Source organism: Falco punctatus, assembly GCF_963210335.1.
Source record: "Falco punctatus genome assembly, chromosome: 2".
NCBI lineage: Eukaryota > Metazoa > Chordata > Aves > Falconiformes > Falconidae > Falco > Falco punctatus.
Genome location: NC_137581.1, coordinates 81,309,962 through 81,333,103, shown reverse-complemented (window position 1 = coordinate 81,333,103; position 23,142 = coordinate 81,309,962). Strand labels below are relative to the sequence as shown.

Below are 23,142 nucleotides of genomic sequence, written 5' to 3'. Positions count from 1 at the left end.
ATGTAAAAGTCATTAAGAAAAAAAAAAAGGAATATTACTTCTTACATAACATATAATTAACTTATGAAATTCACTGCCAACCTGTACTGTTGAGTTCAAAACCAGAACAGAATTCAAAAATTACTAGAAATATATTTGCATAATCAGAAAATTCACAACTCTGTTGTAGGATTTTCTGTAGGTTTAAAAAGAAAGATCTCTGGGAGTATTGCCAGCTAGTACCTGCTTCTGAAAGGCTGGGGTAGAGAACTGCATGATAACCGGGTTGTATAATTATCTGGCATGGCTTGCATTTAAGTATAACGTAAGGTTGACTTGACTTCTTTGTATTCCTCTATGAGAGCTCGTCTCTCTCTGCTGGCTGTAGAAGGAGCTGAAGGTGAGCCTCAGAGAGCCCAGGTTAGGTCTTGTGAGTAACTGGCCCCTTCCTGGGGTGATGGGTGTTGACAGACACTTTTCTGTGTTTTTTTGTAGTAACTTGCAGTATGAAAGCAATTAATTGTTATGGCTGGGTATTTCTCTTTTAAATCAGGTCTGGGTCAAGTAAGTACTGTGCATCCTAGTGCTTCAATTGATTCCTTCTGCAGGCACGTTTTTCAAATGTTTTGTTCATTCTTTGTAGATTAATTAATTCTGATAGAGTATCACAAAAATCCACAGTTCCTTTTATTCATGTTAAATGTGATTTATATTTGGGGAAGAGAGGGTATTAGTGTTGTTCTTTGGAATAACTGTAATCTCTTAAGCAGTAAAACCTTGTTAATTCTCATGTAGCTAACCCTTAAGTGATAATTCACTTAGACTGTCTCCACAACAAAAATAACTGCTTAGGTGCACCGATTGTAACTTAGTCTGTTTTGGCCTGTAAAGTGTGCATAAAATACAAATTATAGATAACTGGAAATTGTTTGGGAACTTTTCATTATCATCAAGAAGTCACAATCTCCCAATTAAAAAGGGCAAATATTTTCAGAAGTACTGAACCCAAGAGTTTCTAGAAAACTCAGAAACAAAGTTTGGAAAAGGAAAACTGTAGCCAAGAATGAAAAACAAGAAACACAAAAAACATTAATGCTTAATGGCTGCCCAGAGCTATTAGAATAGTCAATAGCGGCATGAGAGTTCAGTAAATGTTTCTTCTGTGCGTGGGAAAAAAGCAGATACGATGTTCACACCATGAGATGTACGGTAACACACTCTTTTCACAGTGATCGAGAAGGTTAAACAGTAGTTACACTTAACTTTGGCATTTTAAAGTCAGAGGCCCAGATAACATACATCCATGAGCTCTGAAAGAGTAGCCTAGAGAACTGTTGTTCATACAGATATTTTTTTTATTATAGTTCTTGGAAAACGGAAAAAGTTCCAGAAGACTTGAAAACTACTGATTTGTGCAGTGAAAATAGACACTCGAGGGAAGAAGTATGGTAGAGGGATGAAGGCATCATCTCAGGCTAAGCCATCAGTCTCTTATTTGTCAAGAAATCCCTAGATAACTGTAAATTGTTTATGTTAATACTTGCTAAATGCACAGACCAGGGAGTAGTGCTACATAATGAAGAGGACAGGGGACTGTTGCAAACCAAACTGGGTCGCACTTGCTTCTGGTTAACTGTGTTTTGGTACAGCCAGAGGGGAAGTTGTTCTCTAAGACTGAAGGCTGTACCCTGTTTTTAGAAGATGTGGGAATGTATCCTAGAAAGCAGTGAAAATGGTGGTGGTGGTGGTGGTGTGTATTGTAATGAACCTAATGATTGATTATTCAAGAGATGCTATAATTACGTGAAATCAAGGCACCAATTTAATCCATAGTGGTTGGTGTCACTCATAAGCATGGCAGTTGGAGTTTGGTCCTCGGGGTAAAGCACTTGCATGAGTTGTTGCCTTTGCCCGTTGAGCAGATGGCAGTGGACCGAGAGCTGCAGCGTTGGCGCAGGACAGCACCGCACGTCAGTGTGCACCCCTGTCCTTGCCTTTCTGAGGCTGACAGCTGCTCCTGCCTTCTCTTCCCTCTCTGTGGGAATGAAAGGTGTTCTCCTGCACAGTCTGTGAAAAGACAGTTCCCCCTGGAAAGTCAATTTAAATGAATGAAACATGTCTTTCTCTTTATTCTTCTGTCACTGCATTGTAGTTGACTAGGCATCCAGTTTCTTTTTGGGGTGTAAATCAGGCTTGTTTTCTCTTGAGTATTGCATCTGTTGCCTCTTCCAGACAGTAGGAAATCTTGTCACAAAAAAATAGGCTTTTGAAACAGAGGTGTGTGAGATTTTCCTCATGGTTGCCGTGGTCAGAAAAGGGTCTTTAACTTCCCTTGCACTGGCCATAATTCTCTTATTTCCCTAGGTGGAGGTGCCTACACTAGATGTTCACACTGCTTCATTTCAGGTGCTGGCAGTAAATTTTTTACTACTTCTGTGGTGGTTTTTATAATCCCTGTTACTCTGTTTCTCTTACTACACCAACAATTACAGCATTACTCTTTAATAGCTTTTTTCCATTGTTATTAGTAAGTTACTCTGATTCATAGTAAAAAAAAATAAAAAATAAAAAATGATAGAGTGAAATTTGTCCGCTAAAGACAACTTTAAATACTCTACCCGTCTGTTTCCTGTGCCACTTAATGAGCATTTTCCTGTCTCGGCTTTGCTTTTCTTTGGCTCCTTTTCTTAAACTTTCCATAAAGGGTTTTAGTAACTTAATAGGAAACCGTGGCATATACTTGGTAGTATCAGCTTCAGGTGTCGGGTTTGAGATATGTTTGTTCATCTGATCTTTTCCTTTGTACTGTCTGCTTTCTGCTCTATTTCCTTTGCCTTTTCAGACCTGTAGTTTCTCTAATCATACAGAAATTTCTCCCTTCTCTGCTGTCCCACTTCCCTGAAGACCCAACGTACCCTGGCTTTGCTGAGCTTTTGCTGTGGTGATTATCTTGTTGTGACTACAGTAGCTTAAGTCACCCTAGTTCTGAACAATGTCCCTTTTTCTTCAGGTTCAGTCTTTCACTTTTTCCTTGCCTCAGAAATTGCCTGAGAACTGTTTATCAATGCAAACTGAATTTTGTCAAAGTTCTTTGATTTTTAATACTATGCGTTTGCTTTTCTTGGTTTTAGTTTTCAGTTTGGTAATACAGAGTTCATAGTTACTTCTAATACCTGCTGTTCAGATTATAGTTTCACTTTGTATAGGCAGTCTGAATCTCAGATTCATGCAACTGTGGTCGATAAATTTATTTGGATAATGGTGATTTTATATTGCTGTATTGGGTTTTTTCCTGGTGTTTTGTTTTTGTGGTTTTTTTTTTTTGGGGGGGGGGGGGGGGGATGACACAATAGTTCTTTGCAAGAACTGCATCAGACATTAAGCATTGGTCAGTGAGTTTTTTGCCAGGTTGGATGGTGCCTAATCAAAGCTTCTGCATGGCTTTTTCAGTTTCTTTGAGGTTGCAATCTATTCTGGCATTACTCACCTAGCACAAGGAACAAGCCATGTGTGGTGTTTTGACAAGCATGCTTTGGAGACAGTTGTTAAAGATGTCTCTGTATCGCTCTGATCTTCTGTCAGAGGAGAGCAGTGTATGAGTTCGAAGGCTGGCATAATTTGTGAGCTGAATGACCAGCCTGTTTGTTGTGATGAGCACCAGTTTCTCAGGATGCTTGTCTTTGCTGCAGCCTGGGGTATGCGAGCTGTTTGCTCATTTTCTTTGAAGTGTTTGTCATAGCAGTCAGTCGGACTTGGGGGCTTGAGATCAGTTCAGTCTTAGGTGTGATTTGTGGTGGCTTGATTTGAAGCAGTGCTCTCACATGCCGGCACCCAGCTCTACGATCTTTCTCAGTGCCAGCATCAGAGTTCCTGTGTTTTAGAGACAAGCTCTGTTGCTGGGAGTTTCATCTAATATGTCAGCTGTGGTTTCTGCCAAAGATCGTTGTTACCAGAACAACTTTTTTGTAACTGGTGAGTTTTAGAAAGATACATGACTATATAGTGTGTTAGAAACATCCCATTTTGTGGGGTGTTGAGAGGTGGTAATAACAGCTAGTGAATCAAATGAGGGTTGAACAGGGATTTGAAGAGTATTTAATTGGAAGAATTATGAAGTAGTTGAGTCATCTTTAATAAAAAGGGATGGTTTGGCTAATAAATACTTTCCTGGTGATAGTGACTGGAAATGGAATATAGACTAAGCTCAGACTGCAGATTTTTCAGGTCATTCATTACAGAAAAAGTCAACACATATACGGTGGGTTATCCACATCTGGAAATCTCCAAAGGCTGCAAATACAGTAAGCAAGGTTCTGACTCCTGTACACGTACGGGTGTTGATGCAGCAGCTCGCTCAGGCTAGGTCCATTCTTCTGTTGCTCAGACAATGGACTATGCAGCAGTGGCTCCTTCTGGCTTCAGGATGTGTAAGTTGGGGCGGGGGTAGGTGGCTGTTCGATGTAGCGTCTTTAGTGCAGTTGTTGGGTTTTGTGACTCTGCAGTTTTCTGGCTAAGGCACTGTCATTTTCTGACTGTGCTGTGCGCAGCGTTACAGGACTGCCTTCTCTCCGCTGCTGCGAACGGATCATCCACCCGCTGCTGCTGACGTAATAAGGTTCTTCTCTGTTTCTAGTTGAAACCTGCTTTCCCTGTTAAATTTTGTCAAATGAGTCACACTAGCTTTTCTTTAAAATGGCTACATTTTTAACTAATAGTGGTGATATTGCAGATGCAGGCGAAGTGGGGATTATTTTGAATAATATCAAATTATACACTGAGAATTCTTGATTAAAATATATAAGCTTTATTTGCATCTTGAATTACGGTTTCTCCTTATACCTCATTATTTTGCAGAAGACCTTACACTAATATGTATTCATTTTGTTTGTCAAGTATTGACAGAGGCAGCTCTTCTTTCCTTTTAGGAATCTGGGTAAAAATGGCTTATCTAACAGTAGTATTCTATTGGATAAATGCCCACCTCCACGACCACCGCCTCCACCGTACCCTCCCTTGCCAAAGGACAAGCTGAATCCACCTACACCTAGTATTTATGTAAGTAAATCTAATGGTAGAAGTACACTACTGGCTGTCTTTTGTAATTGTTTGATTATCTGAATTACATAATATTATTTTAAAGGTGCACTATTTATAGCTGAATTCTAATTACAGTGCTCTCCCAACTAGTGTGTAAGTGGGAAAAATGCTAACCTTAAAGATAATTTTGGGACATAATTTGACTCTTAAACTACTTGTATATTAAGAATTTCAGTAAAAAGAGGAAAACCAGCTTCAGAGTATTTTTTTTAAATACTGAAAATATTAGCAGAATATGCAAAACAGTTCATTGGATACAGTACACAATATTTCAAACATGTATGTATGTTTTTTGCAAGTGAAAGTTTAGGTATAAATAAGCAAGTAATTAAACTCTCCCAACAATCTGTTTCAAAATACAGTAAAGAAAACAGTAATAAAAGTTGAGGTGGTGTTAAGAACAAAATGTCATTAGGAAAAGGCAGGTTTTAGTTGCATAGTATTTTCTTATCCAACCATTAAAATTTCTGTTCTGAAAATAAAGTTTTACAATAGCTTTATGAAAAATTTGTGCTAACTTCCTCAGTAATAGAAGAATAAATTATAGGATGTCCCCTTCCTTGATAACAGAACAATAAATTACAGCATGTCCATACAACCAGTGTGGAAACCTCAGGTTAGCTTTGGTTAGCTCATCGTGGGGACTAGAAGTGGGTGGGTTTTGGGGGGTTTTGGTGGGTTTTTTTGGCCTGGTACTGCCCAAGCAGTCTGCTTCAGAGCTAGATTAAGTTGGAAGCAATAGTGCTTCCAAGTGTTGCATCTGAACTAATTACGTTATTAAAAGTCCATCACAGCTTTGTTGAGTCCATGCAAAGCTGGTAAGTCACCATGCTGCAGCATACTGTGTAGATGTGTCAACATGGGTCCCAATATTTGGGAACTCTGTATTGTGGTTTCTTTATTGAAAGAGATGTCGTCAGCATTTTAAAAGATTTACAACAACAGAGAAAAAAGAAAGGGAAAAAAATATGGGAGAAACTATAGCATAAAATTGAGGTAATAGGTGCGCAAAAGCATTAGAACATCAAATCAACCTTTCTGGTTAATGTGAGATACACTATGAGAGTAGTTTTTAATTATACTGTTTCTTGTATACATGATCTCTATAATTTGCCTTTTTGACTTCTGAAAAGAAAGTTAGTTTATTATCTTGCTCTTCAGAGGATTCTGTCAATTTAGGGAATGTACAAGGCTACTGTCAGATAAAGAAATAAACCACAGGAAACCTGAGTTGCAAAAGCCGAAGCAACCTGGGAATAATTCATGCCAAGAAATAAATTGCAGTAACAAATTAATTTCAGGAGAGACCCCAACTTTTAACACGGATAGGGTTGTATGATGTAGCTGTTCATTCCCCACAGTGCAGGGAAATGGAGAATGTTCCTGTCTTCTTTCTGTGTTGTTGTGATTTTTTTTTAATTATTCTTTCTTATTTTACCAATAAGGAGTCTAAATTCATCTGGCATCTAATATTCCATTATAATTTTACAGTTGGAAAATAAACGAGATGCTTTCTTTCCACCATTACATCAATTTTGTACAAATCCAAACAACCCTGTTACTGTAATACGTGGCCTTGCTGGAGCGCTTAAATTAGGTAAGTTTACTGAATATGGTATTTTTACTTTGGGGGAAAAAAGGTATGTGTTTTTTAAGAAGAAATCTCTCAGTTCTTAGAAGTGGATACTTTATTTCTGTAATACTGTATTACTTGCATGTTCCAAATAATTAGGGTAATGTGTCATTTCTCAGTTACTGTTTTTCTAATCTTAATTGTCTCCAAAAACAAAACCCCCAAATTCAACAGATGTTGTTTAGCACAGAGAGGAGATAAGCTGCGGATATGGAAGCTTACAGATAGACTTTTTTCCTATTAAAACAGTGGCTACACGTCTTTGTGCTCTACATTTAATTATCTGTGATCTGTCTATAATATATTGAACTCTGTAGATAGAAAAACTCATTGGTGATAGGAAACATGTTATACGATAGAAGTGCATTCATAAAACTCTGGTCTGAAAAATATTGCATTGGTAATAGATTTATGTTTGTAGATTTGTTTACCCAAGGCATGTAAAATGTTTCTTGGAATATAGTCCATACTGCTATGCTGCCAGGTTTTTTACAAGCTTCTACTGTTCTGTGCAGAAAAGCTTTTTGAGTGTTAATCATGAGTGTTAATTATTAACCTTCAGGTGGGCTGTGTTACGAAGGCTGAGGGGGAAAAAGTGCTTTAGTTTAAACCTTTAGACAACTTTATTAATTTTCTTGAAACTTTTTACTATATTTTAACTGTCATTTATGAATTTTATTCCTATTATTAGATCTAGGACTCTTCTCTACTAAGACATTGGTAGAAGCAAATAATGAACACATAGTAGAAGTAAGGACACAACTACTGCAGCCAGCAGATGAAAACTGGGACCCCACTGGAACAAAGAAAATCTGGCGTTGTGAAAGCAGCAGATCTCATACAACAATTGCTAAATATGCACAGTACCAGGCCTCTTCATTCCAGGAGTCTTTAAGGGTATGTCCGTTGTTACTGTTTAAGTTACATTTGCAAACTGTATACTAACCCTGGGACCAATTAATAGCAGCTATCAAAAACAAATGGAAGATGTTAAGGAGAAGGAGGTAATTCCACTAGCATGAAGAACACAGGTAAATTTACAAAATCTGTTTTGAATAGAGGGTCGAATAGTATATAGGTTATTCCTCCAAAATGCTTCATATAAAACCAAATTTTCTTATTGTAAAAATCCTGGTAATTACATACTTTAAAAGCTTGTTAGCTTTAGCTTTCATATTAAAATGCCAAAATTAATATTAAACTATTTATAACTTAAGATGCTCTTTTTTAACTTGTATTGCTTCTTATTTCCCACAGGCTTTGAAAGCAAATTTCTTTGTGCTTTGCAGTATCCTGAATTAATTTGGCTATGGCTTGTTAGAAGATTACACTCCTATGTCTTTTCGTTGGGTTCCAGACATAACATTTTCTGTATAGTTTAGAAGTTGTTAGACATATGTGGCAGAGTGAAATACTTGAAATGTTATTTTACTGGTACTACCTTTTAATATTTTTGCTGAAACAGTGAGTTCATCCTTGGAATGAGCTGTGGGCACTTCATGGAGGCTTATGCTATCTGGTGTTATAAAAAGATTAGGCTAAGGTGGAACTAAGACAAAAAAATATTCTTGACCAGTTGTTAATTAGAAAATAGGGAGAACACCAATGTGGGGAATTGACTGCTGCAGTTTTCACTGCCGTTACAGAGAAATAGCAATGGTTTCAGTAAGAAAGGAAAGAGAAATCCTAAATTTAAACTTTGTGCATTAGAGGAAAGGATTGGAAACAAAGAAATTAATCAGTAATCCAGTGTTTTGAGCGAGACTGCTCCAGGAAGAGGAAAAGAAACAGGACTACCACGGGGAAGTGGGGGCACTGAAGTCACCAGGAGCTTGGGACAAATGGGATTTTTATTCGGCAGTGGTAATAAATACAAGTGGGATATTGACTGAAGTTTTCTGGTGCCCCTTGAACAGTTGCACTGGCATTGTATTTTTGTATGTCATTCCAGAGGGGCTGGAGAACATTACTTCACTGGAGCATTATATGTGTATCTTATATATATACTGGAGCATTAGAGAGATATATATACACACATGTTTAATAACATATGTAATTGGTCACATACCAGCTTGTCAGCAGGAAAGCCTCAGCTTTGTATTTGCACCAAGTGAACTGCAGGATTTTCTGATTTTTTTTTTCTCCTCTGTTACAAATTGGTGGTAAAAATGCAATATATGAAATAATTTTCAGAATGATGATTTTCATTTTTCACTTGGAAATCAGAGAGTGTATGTGTGTCCTTTGTCTAACGCTGTTTGACCCGTCCTTACGTGACTTTTCACAGTGTTCAAATGAAAGTGATTTTTTTTTATTATTCCTCTAACAACTATTACATTGCTTTTCTAACATGCCTTGCAGTATCTGATAAATCCATCATCGCTAGGTTCTTTTTGTCCTTTATTCAAAGGATGAATAAGACTTTCTCAGGTACATAGGGCACTTTGAGATTTAACAACAGCCCCATTCAAAGCCAGAGATCTTTGGGTAGCCTCCAGGCAGTTCATTCCTCCTTTTTTTGTTGTAAGGTTTTTCCTTCTATGTCCATATACTTGTCAAAAAAGATGTCATTAGAATAGGGTTTTGAGTGAACTCTGCTAAAAAGATGAAATTACATCATTTAATACTGGCTAGACTTTTTTCAGGTAGTCATGGTCCTGGTTACTGGAGTGCTGAAATAGTATAGGGCTATGAAGAATTCAAAACATTTTTTTATATAACGGATTGTATAAAATTAATTTTATAAATATTATTCATCCTGGTTTCATACCAGCATACCTGCTTGCTTTTGAAAGAAGGTAAATGCTGTGGTTTGGAAAAGTTAACACTATTCCTCAAGATTGGATTCCAATTCACCTGCATAATGAAACAAACCAACATACTCATTTGCAATTGTAATGTAGGCTGGCAGAAATATTTACCATGTAGACATTTTCTTTTGTCCTGGCCTGAGCTTCACTGAGATTGTAGTCACAAAGAGTTTTTTGCAACAGCTTTTGACTAATAATATTTTTCTTACTTTCTTAACAGTAATATTAACATAAAATGTTAGATACAGGTATTTTAAAGATTGTACCAGCAACTTGAAACAAATGTACTTATCTCTGTGAACTTGTGGTCACTTTATGTATTTTACATATAGTCTTACTTTTATGTCTATTTATATTTAAAAAGCCATTTCCACAATTGTATTTTGCAGGAGGAAAATGAGAAGAAGAGTCACCACAAGGACCACTCAGATAATGAATCCACATCTTCTGATAAGTAAGTGTGGTATAACTGATAATTTTGTAGTTGGTTTTATGTGGTTTTTTTACATCATTCCCATTTCTACATTCACATATTATATTTTTTTTGTATTTGCAGCTCTGGGAGGAGGAGAAGAGGACCTTTTAAAACAATCAAGTTTGGGACCAACATTGACCTGTCAGATGACAAGAAGTAAGTTATTACAGTTTCTCCTGCTCACAGTGGTATTCTACAGTATGATACTCGTTCTGAGAAACTAATGCATTCTTCTCAGACATCGGTCAGTCTGATACACCCAGTTCCAGTTGCACACCCCATTTCTGCAATGAAATTGTTAGCTTTGCTCTTTAAACTGTTGTTATGAGTCTTTCTCATGCTAAAATCTCTTTTCAAGCTTTTCTTTCCAGGTTCTTTATTTTTCCAGAAAGGAACTTAAACATCCATCAGAAACTGTTCTTTCTAGTTCTCCTTCTAATACATTCCCTTTGTTTAATTCTGAGGCTTTAAATTGTTTGCTTGCAATTCTAATTACTTCTCACAATACAAAGTTCTCAGTCTTTGCACAGAAATTGTAAGATTAAAGGGTTTTTTTCGTTTGTATTTTTCTTACTTTTTTTGTTTGTTTGTTTCCTTTTGTTCCAACTGTCACCCTTTCTATTTCCACATTTTAATAGCTCTTAGCTCTGTCCAGCAACAGGGTTCAAAATGTGTAATAAAGACCAGACCAATGCTTACCTGTGGATAAGCCATGACACCTCTCCCACAACCTCAAAAAAATAAGGAATAAATTAAGTATTCTTTAGACTACATATCCTTTTGTGAGTAGATGAAGGTAGCTCAGAATAACATCAGGAAGTATTAGAAATACTCTGAAAGCATGGTTTTGCTGTCCAGTAATAATTTTTTATTTGATTCTATCTCTAGTTAGTATATATTTCCATGAAAGATCCAGCATGTTTAGGCTGTCAGTCCTGCCAGCTGCAATACAAAAATTCTGATCTACTTCAGTCATCAGAGCAGAAGAAAAGGTTATGTGTTTGAAACTGGGGAATAAGGGCCACTTAAGATGCTGAGGTCTTTTGTGGTATAGTCAATGTGTGTATATATGTATGTGATTAGAAATTGTTATAAAATTTTAAATGTCGATGCTGGTTTTTTCTGAAGAAATTCCACCTGTAGATACAAAATTGTTGCTAATAAACTAGCGCTCTGAACAAACCATTGGGAGAGAGACTTTGAATTAACTTGAGCATAAATAACCTGAGGCTCATAGGGAATTGGGATTTTGATACTTCAAATAGTTCTTGTATGATCCCAGGTAATTGCCAGATGTTCTGATCTGCAGTCTCAGCTTTTGCTACAAAACTATCTTTCCCCTCAACTAGCCTGTCAGATTTGTGATTATATTTGGAAATATTTTAAAACTGAAAGAGTAACTCAGATACCTGGGTAACATTACAGAGCTCTGCACTTAAGTTCTTGGATTTTTTATTTGAAGATCTTTGTTTTCTTAATGCCGAGTGTCCAGTTCTGTGGCACATGCATGTCTGTAACTTCATTCTTGGTAACAGCAATTGTGTGCACAGGCGAGGGTATGCTTAGACAGTCTTCTTGACATATGTTGTAGCATCATATCATTTGGCTCTTGAAAGCACGGTTAATGGTTTCTGCTGGCTAGAGTGTGGGGAGAGCACAGCTCTCATTTCACTTGGAGAAGATGTACACCAAGGTGTAAATTGCAAGCAGAATTTCCTGACAGTATTGCAGCAGACTGGCTAATGGCAAGAGTGAGTCCAATCACCCTGGCTTTGAGCTCACTCTTAAATGCAATTGTCATTCAAATTTCTTGAACTGTCAAGTAAGAATATTGCATTGCCTCAACTTTCCTAAGAGATACTAAGCTACACAGAAGTAGGCTGTCTGCTCCTTTATCTCCTACACTAACAATTTTTTGAAAATGTTTGTATTTCCCGAACTCTTTCAAGAGTTTCAGGGATTCACAGTTTGTCAATTTGCTATTTTGCTGCAGGTGGAAGTTGCAACTCCATGAACTGACAAAACTTCCTGCTTTTGTACGTGTGGTATCAGCAGGAAATCTTCTAAGCCATGTTGGTCATACCATCCTCGGCATGAACACGGTGCAGTTGTACATGAAGGTTCCGGGAAGCAGAACACCAGGTGAGTATAATCTCTTTGCATGAAAAAAAATCAGGTTCTACTGCTGTGGTATTGATGTAACCATACTGCAGATTTTACGTATCTTACAACATGCCTAAACATGATAAAATTATACATACTCAGTGTTTTTTTTAATTTCTTGTTTAACTGAACTCTGCGGGTGCAAAGTACTCTAAATTACCTTATATTGGAAATGTGTGGATTTCTGCAATGCTAGGTAATTACCGTGCTAACTTCTTGCATGTAATACTGGATTCTTTATGGGGAAAAAAGATGAGTTTATATACTTGGACAGTATTTGTACTTCACATGCCTTGGAAGTTTTTATAGGCTTCCAAAGTAGGTCTTGTCCAATCGTAGAAATTGGTATGCTTTTACTTTTGATTTTTTTTTTTATTGTCTGAGGATAGGACTCAACCCTCCGTAATAAGTAGTGCTGCATTAGGGCACTGGACTGAGACTTGAGGGATCTGGACTAAATTTCAGGTTCTGTTTTTTCTGAAGTGTACAACTTTAGAAAATTCCATTGGGGATTATGGCTTAGTTTTCCAGCTGTCAAAAGAAGATAAAATACTGGCATTTCTACGTTGATTTTTGAAAGCCCTTTTGGAAAGATTTTCTTACTACTTCTCTGTTCAGTGCCTGAAGTCATGAAGTTTTGCTCCTTCCTGGGACTGTCAAGAGCTATCGTAAAACACAAAATCTAAGCTTTAACATCTTGAAGCATTTATTTCTACAAAAAGGGAACTGCTGAATTATTGGTCAGATTCGTTAGATTGGTAATTCCAGCTTTTCATTTTGCACAAACTTAACAAAAGCAGAATTGTCTTGTCACTGGTAGCTTAATTGCATTTTTTAATTGTGAAGCACCTAAATAGTGTGTGTAAGTGTCATCTAAAAATATGTACAAATACTTAAACTATGTTGTAGCCTTACATAAAGCGTGTGTGTTTTTCTCTAAATTTCAGGTCATCAAGAAAATAACAACTTTTGTTCAGTAAATATAAATATTGGTCCAGGTGACTGTGAATGGTTTGTTGTCCCTGAAAGCTATTGGGGTGTCATGAATGACTTCTGTGAAAAGTAAGCTGGGTGTGCTGTTTTTCTCTTTTTTTATCCAGTTCTCTGTCCCTTTCTCAGCCCTAAGGGGGGAAATTACTGAGGGTATTCTAAGAGGACATTATTTTAAAGGTTTTCCATGTAGTCAGAAAAGTCTTTTTAAAAAAGTCAAAATGCAAAATCATAGAATTTATAAAAAAACCAGTATTTGTACGATGTACAGAAACTTGGATTGCCTGTGATAGCTTTGCTTTCAAAAATTAACATGAGGTCCAGTGTTTGTTTTTTTCGAACACAGAATTAAGGAAATACGAGAAGTGAGAGATTGTTAGTAGCAACTGCTCATTTAGGTTCAAGAATCAAATTTATGCTACCGTAAGGGGGAGCAGAAATTTAGTATAAGCATAGGCTGTCTGCTACTGGTGTGTATTACGTGGCATCAATCCAGTTTTCACTATTTTTACATCTCCACATCAGAAAATCCATCGTATTCCTTGCTGTTTGTCTAGGCACTCTATCATGCATATTGAAGCTGACCTCTACTGTTACCGAATGGTGATGCTTTTGTAACAGCTTCTAGGGCTATTGCAGTGGAGTGATGCAACAAAGTTGGGTTTGTGGTTGGGGGTGAAGGAGTTCGGGGTTTTGTTCTTGATTTTTAGGAGTGAAGTATTTTCCTGGTGATATATGCTATTAATCTTTATTATGATTGGTATACGTGTTGTACACAATCAAGTACAGAGTCATTGGTGTTTTGGCATGGTTTCTTGCTTCATCTAGAGGGAGAGCTTAGTTTACTCAGACCCCAAGAGGTGCCATGGCATGCTTTGCATACACTTCTGTGTTTGTAGCTTGCTGGGAAAGTTGAGGTGCATGGACTGTTGGGGAAGTATTTGGCCAGCTCTAAGACTGGGGTTTCTGTGGTGTGCCTTATGTTGAGTGAGTGTTTTAAAATCAAATGGAACATGCACACATGTACCCTTCTCCCCCCATTCCACCCCACCCCCCCAAAAAAAAAAAAAAAAAAAGGAAGCCATTGTGTCCCTTCATCATGCTAGTATTCCAGTGGTAGCCTCTGAAGCTAATCTTATGGGAGATTTCTTTTCTTATCTTGCCCACTTAAATCTGGTCTAAGCTCTTGGCTTTTCTTCAGAACTTTTTCAGAGCTCTGCAAATTCACCGCAGTGTCTCGGTATTCTCGATTTTTTGCCTGCCTATTGACAGCTGTTCTTACTTCATCCACCTTTACAAAGATTAGCCACCTCAAAATTTTAGTCACACTGATGCAGTTGCAGTGTCTCTAATGATGACATGCCTTTTACCCCCATGACAGAGGCCCTGAATTGACTGTGAAAACTCTGAATTGCTGATGATCTCTTATGGTGCAGTATAAATATAGTATAAAAATTGGTATAAGGATGGAAGAGAAGTATGTATTTTTAATAACTATAGTGGAAGAGTTCATGCTTAGGAAATCCATATGTAGAGGTGGTGGGGGTTTTTCAGGCTTCTCAGAACAGTTGACATTTTCTTGGCTGAATGTAGCATGGACCTGTGGATCATAGTTGAGATGGTGTCAACAGGTTGCTTGTTGTGTGGACAAGCTTCTTGTGCATACATTGACAGTACAAGCTGGCAGGTTGGCATTGTTCAAAACAGAAAGCAGTCTAAAGAGCTGATACGGTTTGTATATAAAATCAGTCTGGTTAAAAAAACAACATTTGGCATCAGTGTCATGCTAGATCTGAATCAAGGATTCCTCTGCCTCAGCATTAATAAAATACTGGGAAACCTAAAGAAAAATAGAACATAACTGGAAGCCATAAGCTGACTCCATATGGGCTGCTAGATGGTTGAGTGTTTTAATGTATTGTGGGATGTGAAATTAGGATCAGGAATTTTATAGATGAAACTTTCCTTTTGACCAGTCCTCCTGGGTCACTGATGCGATGCAGAAAGCATTTACCATGGTGATAAGTTTTGGCAGGTAATTACACTGAAGTATCAACTACTAATGTGTCTGCTGATAAATGTTGAAGATTATTTTTCCTCTTGTTTCAGGAATAATATGAATTTCCTAATGGGATCTTGGTGGCCAAACTTGGAAGATTTGTATGAAGCCAATGTCCCAGTTTATAGGTTTATTCAAAGACCAGGGGATTTGGTGTGGATAAATGCTGGCACTGTTCATTGGGTTCAGGCTATTGGTTGGTGCAACAACATTGCGTGGAATGTTGGCCCTCTTACAGGTATGGTTGAATAGTGCCTGTGCTGAACTATGTACTTAGGTAGTAATACTGTATATATGCCACAGAACCTGCCATTTCTTACTAAATTACCATGCTTTCTTTACAGGATTAAAAAAAAATGTATGTACTGTATTTTAAAACATGATGTGTTGAACCTTAAAATAATTCCATTGGTAAGAGGAAGAGAAAGCAGCAACCATGCAGTCTTTGGACTCGTTCGTTTAATGGGCTTGTAAAAATTACAGTTGTATAGCAAACAGTAGAAGAATAAAATGCTTAGATTAGTTCATTCACTCTGTCTTGTAGACCATTTCTCAACTTTTTCTCCCAAAATTTGTGCTACCCGGCAGACTGTGCTATAGCTTGTATATGAGTGTAAGGACTTGCCCAGTCGTAACTTTTCAGGGACAACTGATACATAATTGCTCTTTAGTGAAAGCATCAGGAAATGTGAACAGTTGTAAAATCTTGTTCATAAAGGAATATTAGGGGTTTTAGACCTACTGTTCTAGAAGTTTTTACTTTTGAGCCATGGTCTTAAAAGGTTTTTAGATGTGAGAGTGAAAGGAAATTTCACAGCTAAAATGAGATTCTGTCAAGCATTTGAAAAGCATGTACTTACAAAAAACTCCAATTTTCTTAAATAGTTTAAGGTGTGTCTTTTATTTCGTTATGGTGCAATAAGTAGTATATATAGGTTTGTGTGATTGATTGATACAGAGCTCACATGTTCCGCTGTGGTAAATTTTGTAAAACATTTTTTAAAGAAGGGCAGGGTGAGTAGGCTGCTTAATGAAAAAGTCTGACTCACTGCAACAAATCTGTCAAGGTGCAGTCTTCCTTTTCAAGACAAATTATATACCATAGCATTGTAAAATAACGTTAAAGAGTGAATAGAGTGAGATGCATACATTTCAAATTTCATAGACTGGGTTGGGTCGGAAGGGACCTTAAAGATACCTACTTCCAACTCCGTTGCCATGGGCAGGGATGTTAATTTAGATGTTCAGAGGTTTTTTTAATCTGAAATATTTGAAAATTTATTAGGTAACCCTTTTTGAAATACTGCTCTCTGTTCTGCACAGAAACTGAACGCTTGTCAGTAGCTTGTTTTACAGATAGTTGTTGCTGCTGTGGTATTGTGTGGGATTTTTAGCATCATAAATACACTTTTAAAAAAATAAATTACAGAATTCAAGTTTAGTTGGTATGAATAGGTCATTGCGAATGAAGTTTAATCTAGCCCTAAAAGGTATGCATTTTTGTTATAATCAAATTATTTTGGCTTCAGTTGATACTTATTTCTTAACTTGACTAACTGCTTTCGTTATTTTGTTTTTGTGTAGCCTGTCAATATAAATTGGCAGTGGAACGGTACGAGTGGAATAAACTGCAGAGCGTAAAGTCCATAGTACCCATGGTTCATCTTTCATGGAATATGGCTCGAAATATCAAGGTCTCAGATCCAAAGCTTTTTGAAATGATAAAGTAAGTTTTATTCATTTATTTGGACATTTACTGTACCCTTTTCGTCCTCAAGCCTAAAACAATAGCTCATTTGCAAGTAATGTTTTCTAAGACGTTTCCATTCCTGAGAATCAAGCCAAAACTATTTTGTATTCTGTTTTTCAAAGAATCCGTCTATAGATACAATTAATTTTATTACATTTTATTTGATGTTATTGTGACATAGCTTTAGAATGATGTAAGTTTCTTACTAAATATGCCATAGATCTAATATACCAGTTTACAGAAACAGTTGACTTAGACAACAAAAGTGTTCAGACTACATACCATAAGAAATAACAAAATTAGATCATCAACCCAAATACTACAGTTAGAATGTTTAGCCATTTTTACAGCAAAATTAAACTTCATTTTACATTTCTAGAACCTCTCGTTAGTGCTCACACACTATCATTTGGAGATCCAGTATAAATGTTTTAAATAAAGGAAAATAGGAATTGAAAAGCCTCTTTCTCTGTGCTCTTCCTTCTGAACAATGAATTAACTGATGTGTAAAATGATGATTGAATTTAGTGACATTCTTTTACACAGATTTCAAAATGCAGGAATATTCCAGGCTTGGAGCATCTTTAGTAGTTTTCGTTATAAAGAGTGCAACTTCAAGTAAATCTAAATCACATTGCAGCAACACTACACCTCCACTGAGGAATGGATGGACATTTAAGCATATATCATAGGTTTGTCCTAAAGAAAATGGGGGAATTAATTCCAAAGAAAATTTGTCATCATGAGAATACTCTAGCAGCAGCACTCTCTTGTTTCCCTAAGCCTACCAAAGGAGCTTCTAGCTTGAGTACTTCTTAGTCTTAGCAATATACGGGATCCACAAGCATTGAATCCTTTCATAATTTGCCTTGAATAAACCGTAAAAAAATTGGTGTGTTAACTTGCAAAAAAAGACAATAATTTCTTTTTTCCCCCAGTAGGATTTATTGATGCCATCTGAGTGAGACACCTTTTTACAGGAGAAATCTGATTTAGACTTGAGCATTTATAGCAGAATGGTGGAATTGGTGACATGATAACTTTGTAAGGACTAGGAATGTTGAAGTTGAAGACGGGGAGGTTTGTGTAGTCACTGTAAAGCTAGATTTTGGAATAGCATTTATGCATGAATACTTTCTTAAAATCTAGTATCTAGGGTAAAGAAAATCTTTGCTGAAGGCTTGACAGTCCTGCCCCTTCAGTTAAGCTATTAGTGCTCATATTCAGGATGCCAGCTGTCATAAAAGGGAGAGGAGAAAGTGAATAGTTAGAAATGAGAAATAGGGAGGGAAGAAGCAGGATGTGGGAGGGAGGGAACTCAAGAAGTCCATTAAAAAAAAAAAAAAAAAAAAAGAAGAAGAAAAACACCATGAACCTATTTCACAATTATCTTCATAGATCTTCCCAGGCCCAGCAGGCATCTATTGTAAAGCTCAAAGCAGTTCTGGAATGCTTTTGGCAAAATAGGATTTCAATATTTCGGCACCTGTATTTTGCATTTGCACAGGTTTGGGGGGGGTTGCCATGGTTTAGGCTTAAAAGGAGAAAAACATGACTGAGCACAGCATCCTTCTCCAAGAGAATTGCTTAAAATGTTCTGAAGAATCACAGAGGACAAAATGGTGGCTTCGTGTTGTCTTGCTGGCTGACAGCAGCTGAGCCTTTTCTAGTGAAACACCTACATTTTAGGGGTACATTACAAATAAACAAAGATGCTGAGGAGCAGATACAGACTTTGGTCTTGTATACATTTGCTTTTTCCAGTCTACTGAAACCATTTTTCGTTTACTTGGATTAAACCCTCCACCAAAGTTAGTTGTCAGCCAAATCCCAAGTTGCATGCTGTGTGCAAAGGGAGGAAGGCCCAATGATGGGCTCTGCTTTGTGACAGCTGGTACCAGTAACCTGAGATAAGTCTTTGTTGTGATCACTTCTGTAGTTACTGTATAGGTGTTACTAGAAATGGGTGTCATCGGAATACACAGTCTAGTACGTGACCTTGGCTTTGTAAAGCATGCTGGAAATGCACAAACTTTCATGAATCTCCTTAAGATAGGAAAGCAGTTGCATAATTTTTCTATGGACTGCTTGTCTGCAGGAAAATAGCACCAGCTGGCAAGTAGCTATCGTCCACTGCTCCTGGATTTTACTATGTACAAAATGTAGGCATTTGTGTGTTTATATGTAGGTGTGTATGGATGTGTATAAAAACACTTGAGAAATAGTGATTCCTTATACAGCTGGTTGAATTTCATTTTGAATAGCTGACTTCTCATCTGTCACCAGGGAAAAAAAAATACATTAGTGACACAGCTGTCATCTTTTTGCCAAATGCAGGTCTGTGTCTAAAATGGTATGTCAAAGATACCTGAAGTGTTTAGGTAGTTTGACTTCTGTCTCTGGGGCTTCTTAGGTATCAGAATAGTGCAGAAGAGTAGCTCTCAGAAAATGGTAAGAAGTAGTTTGCAATTCCAGTCTGAAAGGTAAATACAAATATGTCCTGCTGTTACTATGTGATTTACTGTTACGATATCACAGTTACTATGTAAGAGTAACTGCTACAGAGGTGATAAACTAAAATTTAAGCATACATATAAATATTGGGAACCAAATTAATGATGCAGAGAAATAGAACAGGGAAGCTTTGCTTTTGGACCTCCTTATATTTTTAGTTAATGTGCAACTGGATGCTCTCCTGCTAGATAAAAGACAGAGCAAAACCTAAAACTTCCTCGTGAGATATTTTTTTTAAAATTTGATACAGGCACTAGAATCGTGAGCAGGGACAAAGGCAGACAAAATGATTTCAAAGTCAGCTGAGGAAGAGCACAACCCTCAAGGAAAGAAAAATTAACAGCAAACCTCTTGGATGAAATTTAGGACTTTTATAAATGCATCTGAGGAAGAGAAGAATTTTGGAGGTAGTGGGAACATAGTAATAAAGGCTTAAAAAATTAATTCCAAAGTAACTGAAAGACTAAGTTCTTTTACAAAAAATAGTTTTAGAAATGTAAAAGAACATGACTTGGGATGACATGGGAGAAATAATTTTGCACAAAATCATGAAGCGAGATAAAATACATTTCAGTATCATTAGGGAAGGTATGTGACTGAAGGATACAAAGAGGTCAGTCTTGCATTGCCTTTGGGGTGGTCTCCATACTTTGAAAAGTTTTGCTGTATATCTGAATATTCCAATGGGTTTCTTACTGCCTTTCTAGAATAAATTGGGATGATATCCATTTAAAAATCTCTTAAATATTTGAATTTAACTAGATATGATTCACTTACTCTCTTTATGCCATACCTGTAAGAATTTGAGAGGTATGGTCTAGATTTCTTTTGACTGAATTCTCACTGTACAAGAATAAAAGCAGGCTTACAATACTAAAAGTTGACACTGTTTAACTTAAACATTGTATTCTACTTGGCATCTTTTGAGCTTTTTGGGGCTACCCAAACTTTAGGCAATTGCAGTGCATTTTTGAAGTGATAGTTCATATGCTTTCTCCCATTCTTTGACAGTATAAAATTGTTTTACATTTTCAGGTGCCATTACTAGGGCCTGAATTTTATCCAGGGAGGTGGAATTCACCTTCTAGCTATTGTTTTTGGCATTGGTTACGGATTTGGAAAACATTGCAGTGGTGTTATATGTGGGTTACATTTGGGAAATTCTTTTTTCACAACTGTGACACTAGAAAACTCTTTGAAAATAACACTGAAAATTCTTTGGAAGTCAAGAGTGGAGAACAATGGTAGCAAGTGTGCAGATGTGCTTCCGGTCACTCTTTGGTATACCCAAAGACTTTTCCAGACAGCAGCAGAAAAGAATGGTAGCTTTTAAGATTCTTTGAAATTGGGCAGTATTGCATAAAAGAATGCTATACCAAAGTTACTGCACTTGTCAGAAGCACATTAACATGATCTACCACGTGTGCTTGGCCTTATCATCATATAGGACTTATCATATATATTTTTGTGTGTGTGTGTATATATATATATATATGCATATATATACCTATCATATAGGAACATCAAACTTCAAGAGTGTTGAAGGAGTTACAACTAAATGAGCTGTTGTAATTTTTGGGAAATCCAGTATATGAAAACCTAATGTTTAACATAGAAACACACTTTCAGGTTTGCATTATCCTTATGGTGAGGGTATTAATGCATTAATGAAGTCATAGGCTTGTTTTCAGTGAAGATGAACAGGCTGAGTGTAAAAACATCAAGAGGAGAGTATCTCAAGCCTAAGATTCTATTAACTACTTGGAAACACATGAAAGAAACATGTGGGTTTTTTTTAATACAGACCATATATATTACAAGTTTAAGGCTTTAAAATGGGAGAAGAATCAAGATGAAAATATTTTGATAGAACTCTTGAGCACTTTGTTTTCTGTCCAATGTTTATTCTTCCACTTCCATTTTTTCAATCTTCCTTATGCATCTAGTGAGCATGTAACATAACCACCCTGTGGAGGAGAAAATTAAAGGCTGCAAAGGCTGCAGCTCAAATAAATAGGATAGCTGAGAGCTAAAAATTATTGTAAATAACATTGTAATTTAGAAATCTGGTGACCTATTTTGCCAGCTTTTTTTTTTTTAGAGTATGTAGTTTATACAATGCTAGAAAACAAGTTAGATTTTCTACTGCAGAAGAGAACTGAATAAAATTATGAAAATCAATATATATTTTTTAATCCTTCACAGAAGTATGGCAGGGAATTGTTAAATTCCATTTCACATTTGACCAGTTCTTCTCTTCATTCAGAAAATGTGTTAAAAAAATGTTGTTTTCCAATGTTAATTTTTTTTCCTATGAAGGTACTTCCTTTTCTGATAGCAACCTGTCTGTTCTTTTTCCTTTTACACAGAAGATAACTTGTTAATAGGTTTTATTCCCACTGTCTGTAGAGTGATTCCTGTCAGAACTTGAGTTTTCAGATTTTGGATAACTGAAAATTTAGTAGTGCTGAGGAAGTAACAGGGTTAGTTAAAACAGTTCTTTGGAATAGGTTATAGTCAGTGACACAAAATGTAAGTGTAAACGGTTACTTTGAACTTGGCAGTTCAGACTGACTTTTTGCTGATACGTTCATGGTTCAAAATAAAATACATGAATTGTTTTTGAAAACACATTGGTTTGTTTCGTTTAAAAAAGCATTCGTGCATTCCAGTCAAAAATGAAAGGTACAGCCCATTTGCAGGGCAAGGGGCAGTACTGAAATGGAGCAGATCTACACAGAGTTCCACAAGCATGTGGTCCTACCTAAGTCATGAGTCCAGTGATTGTTATTAGCCAGCTCTTCCTGAACCCCTGGAGGAAGAGGAAACTCCGGGTACAGGGTCTTGGAAGAAAATGAGGCCTACTTGAATCTTGCTGTAAAGTTGAATATTGACCTGATAGACAAATGTTTTTTGTTTGCAGGTACTGCCTGTTAAGAACTCTCAAACAGTGTCAGACACTGAGGGAAGCTCTAATTGCTGCAGGAAAAGAGATTGTCTGGCACGGGCGAGCAAAGGACGAGCCAGCTCATTACTGTAGCATTTGTGAGGTCAGTAAAAATATGTGTTGGGCTCGCATACTACTATAATATTTATTTAAATTTTGTCCTATCTTTTTTTGTTGCTATTTTAATTTTGCTTTTAAGTTGCAGCATCTACTGTATGCTATAAGCACATATATGTGATGCAGTACTGTCTTCAAAGAGCTTAGCAAGCTGTTTTTCTAGACACAGGCTGTATTTTTCTTCAGTCTCTACCACAACATTGTTATTCACTAGGTCGATTTTCAATTCTCAGTTATTATAAAAAGTTGTTATCCTTTCCTGCATATAATTTGATCGGCTGAGCGTCATTTTAAAGGTGTGTCTGTTGTCATTTTAGAAGTAAACAACAGCCCCAAAAGAGAGAGAATTTAAGTACATTTTCTTCACAGGACATACCTTTTTTCTGAAATCTTTGATTCTACTTTCTGATAACAGTTCCTTTAAAGTACTGGATAATAGTTTTCATGAAGCTTAAAGGAAAATAAAAATTATCCTACCCCTTGAAAATCAGTTTCGAGTTATCTTCTGACTGACCCTCTTGGGCAGGATGAGCATGTAACTCAGTAGTGAGGAAATAAATCAAGAACTTCATTTGCAGACAAATTTTAAAAAGGAAAATTAGGTATAA

The 23,142-nt window shown here is 36.7% G+C and overlaps 1 protein-coding gene across 19 annotated transcripts in view; it reads left to right on the top strand.

Moving 5' to 3' along the window:
• KDM6A (lysine demethylase 6A) overlaps positions 1-23,142 on the top strand; it is a 175,760-nt gene that overhangs the window by 135,101 nt on the left and 17,517 nt on the right. For all 19 annotated transcript variants that reach the window (XR_013925809.1, XR_013925810.1, XM_080374263.1 and 16 more), the window contains 10 exons: positions 4,905-5,034; positions 6,568-6,673; positions 7,401-7,606; positions 9,909-9,973; positions 10,076-10,150; positions 11,988-12,136; positions 13,105-13,219; positions 15,257-15,444; positions 16,791-16,932; positions 22,394-22,520. Coding sequence is in view for 17 of the 19 variants with exons in the window: in XM_080374263.1 (XP_080230389.1) it covers positions 4,905-5,034; positions 6,568-6,673; positions 7,401-7,606; positions 9,909-9,973; positions 10,076-10,150; positions 11,988-12,136; positions 13,105-13,219; positions 15,257-15,444; positions 16,791-16,932; positions 22,394-22,520 (1,303 nt within the window). In the remaining 2 variants the exon portion in view is untranslated. The remainder of the gene's footprint in view (positions 1-4,904; positions 5,035-6,567; positions 6,674-7,400; positions 7,607-9,908; positions 9,974-10,075; positions 10,151-11,987; positions 12,137-13,104; positions 13,220-15,256; positions 15,445-16,790; positions 16,933-22,393; positions 22,521-23,142) is intronic.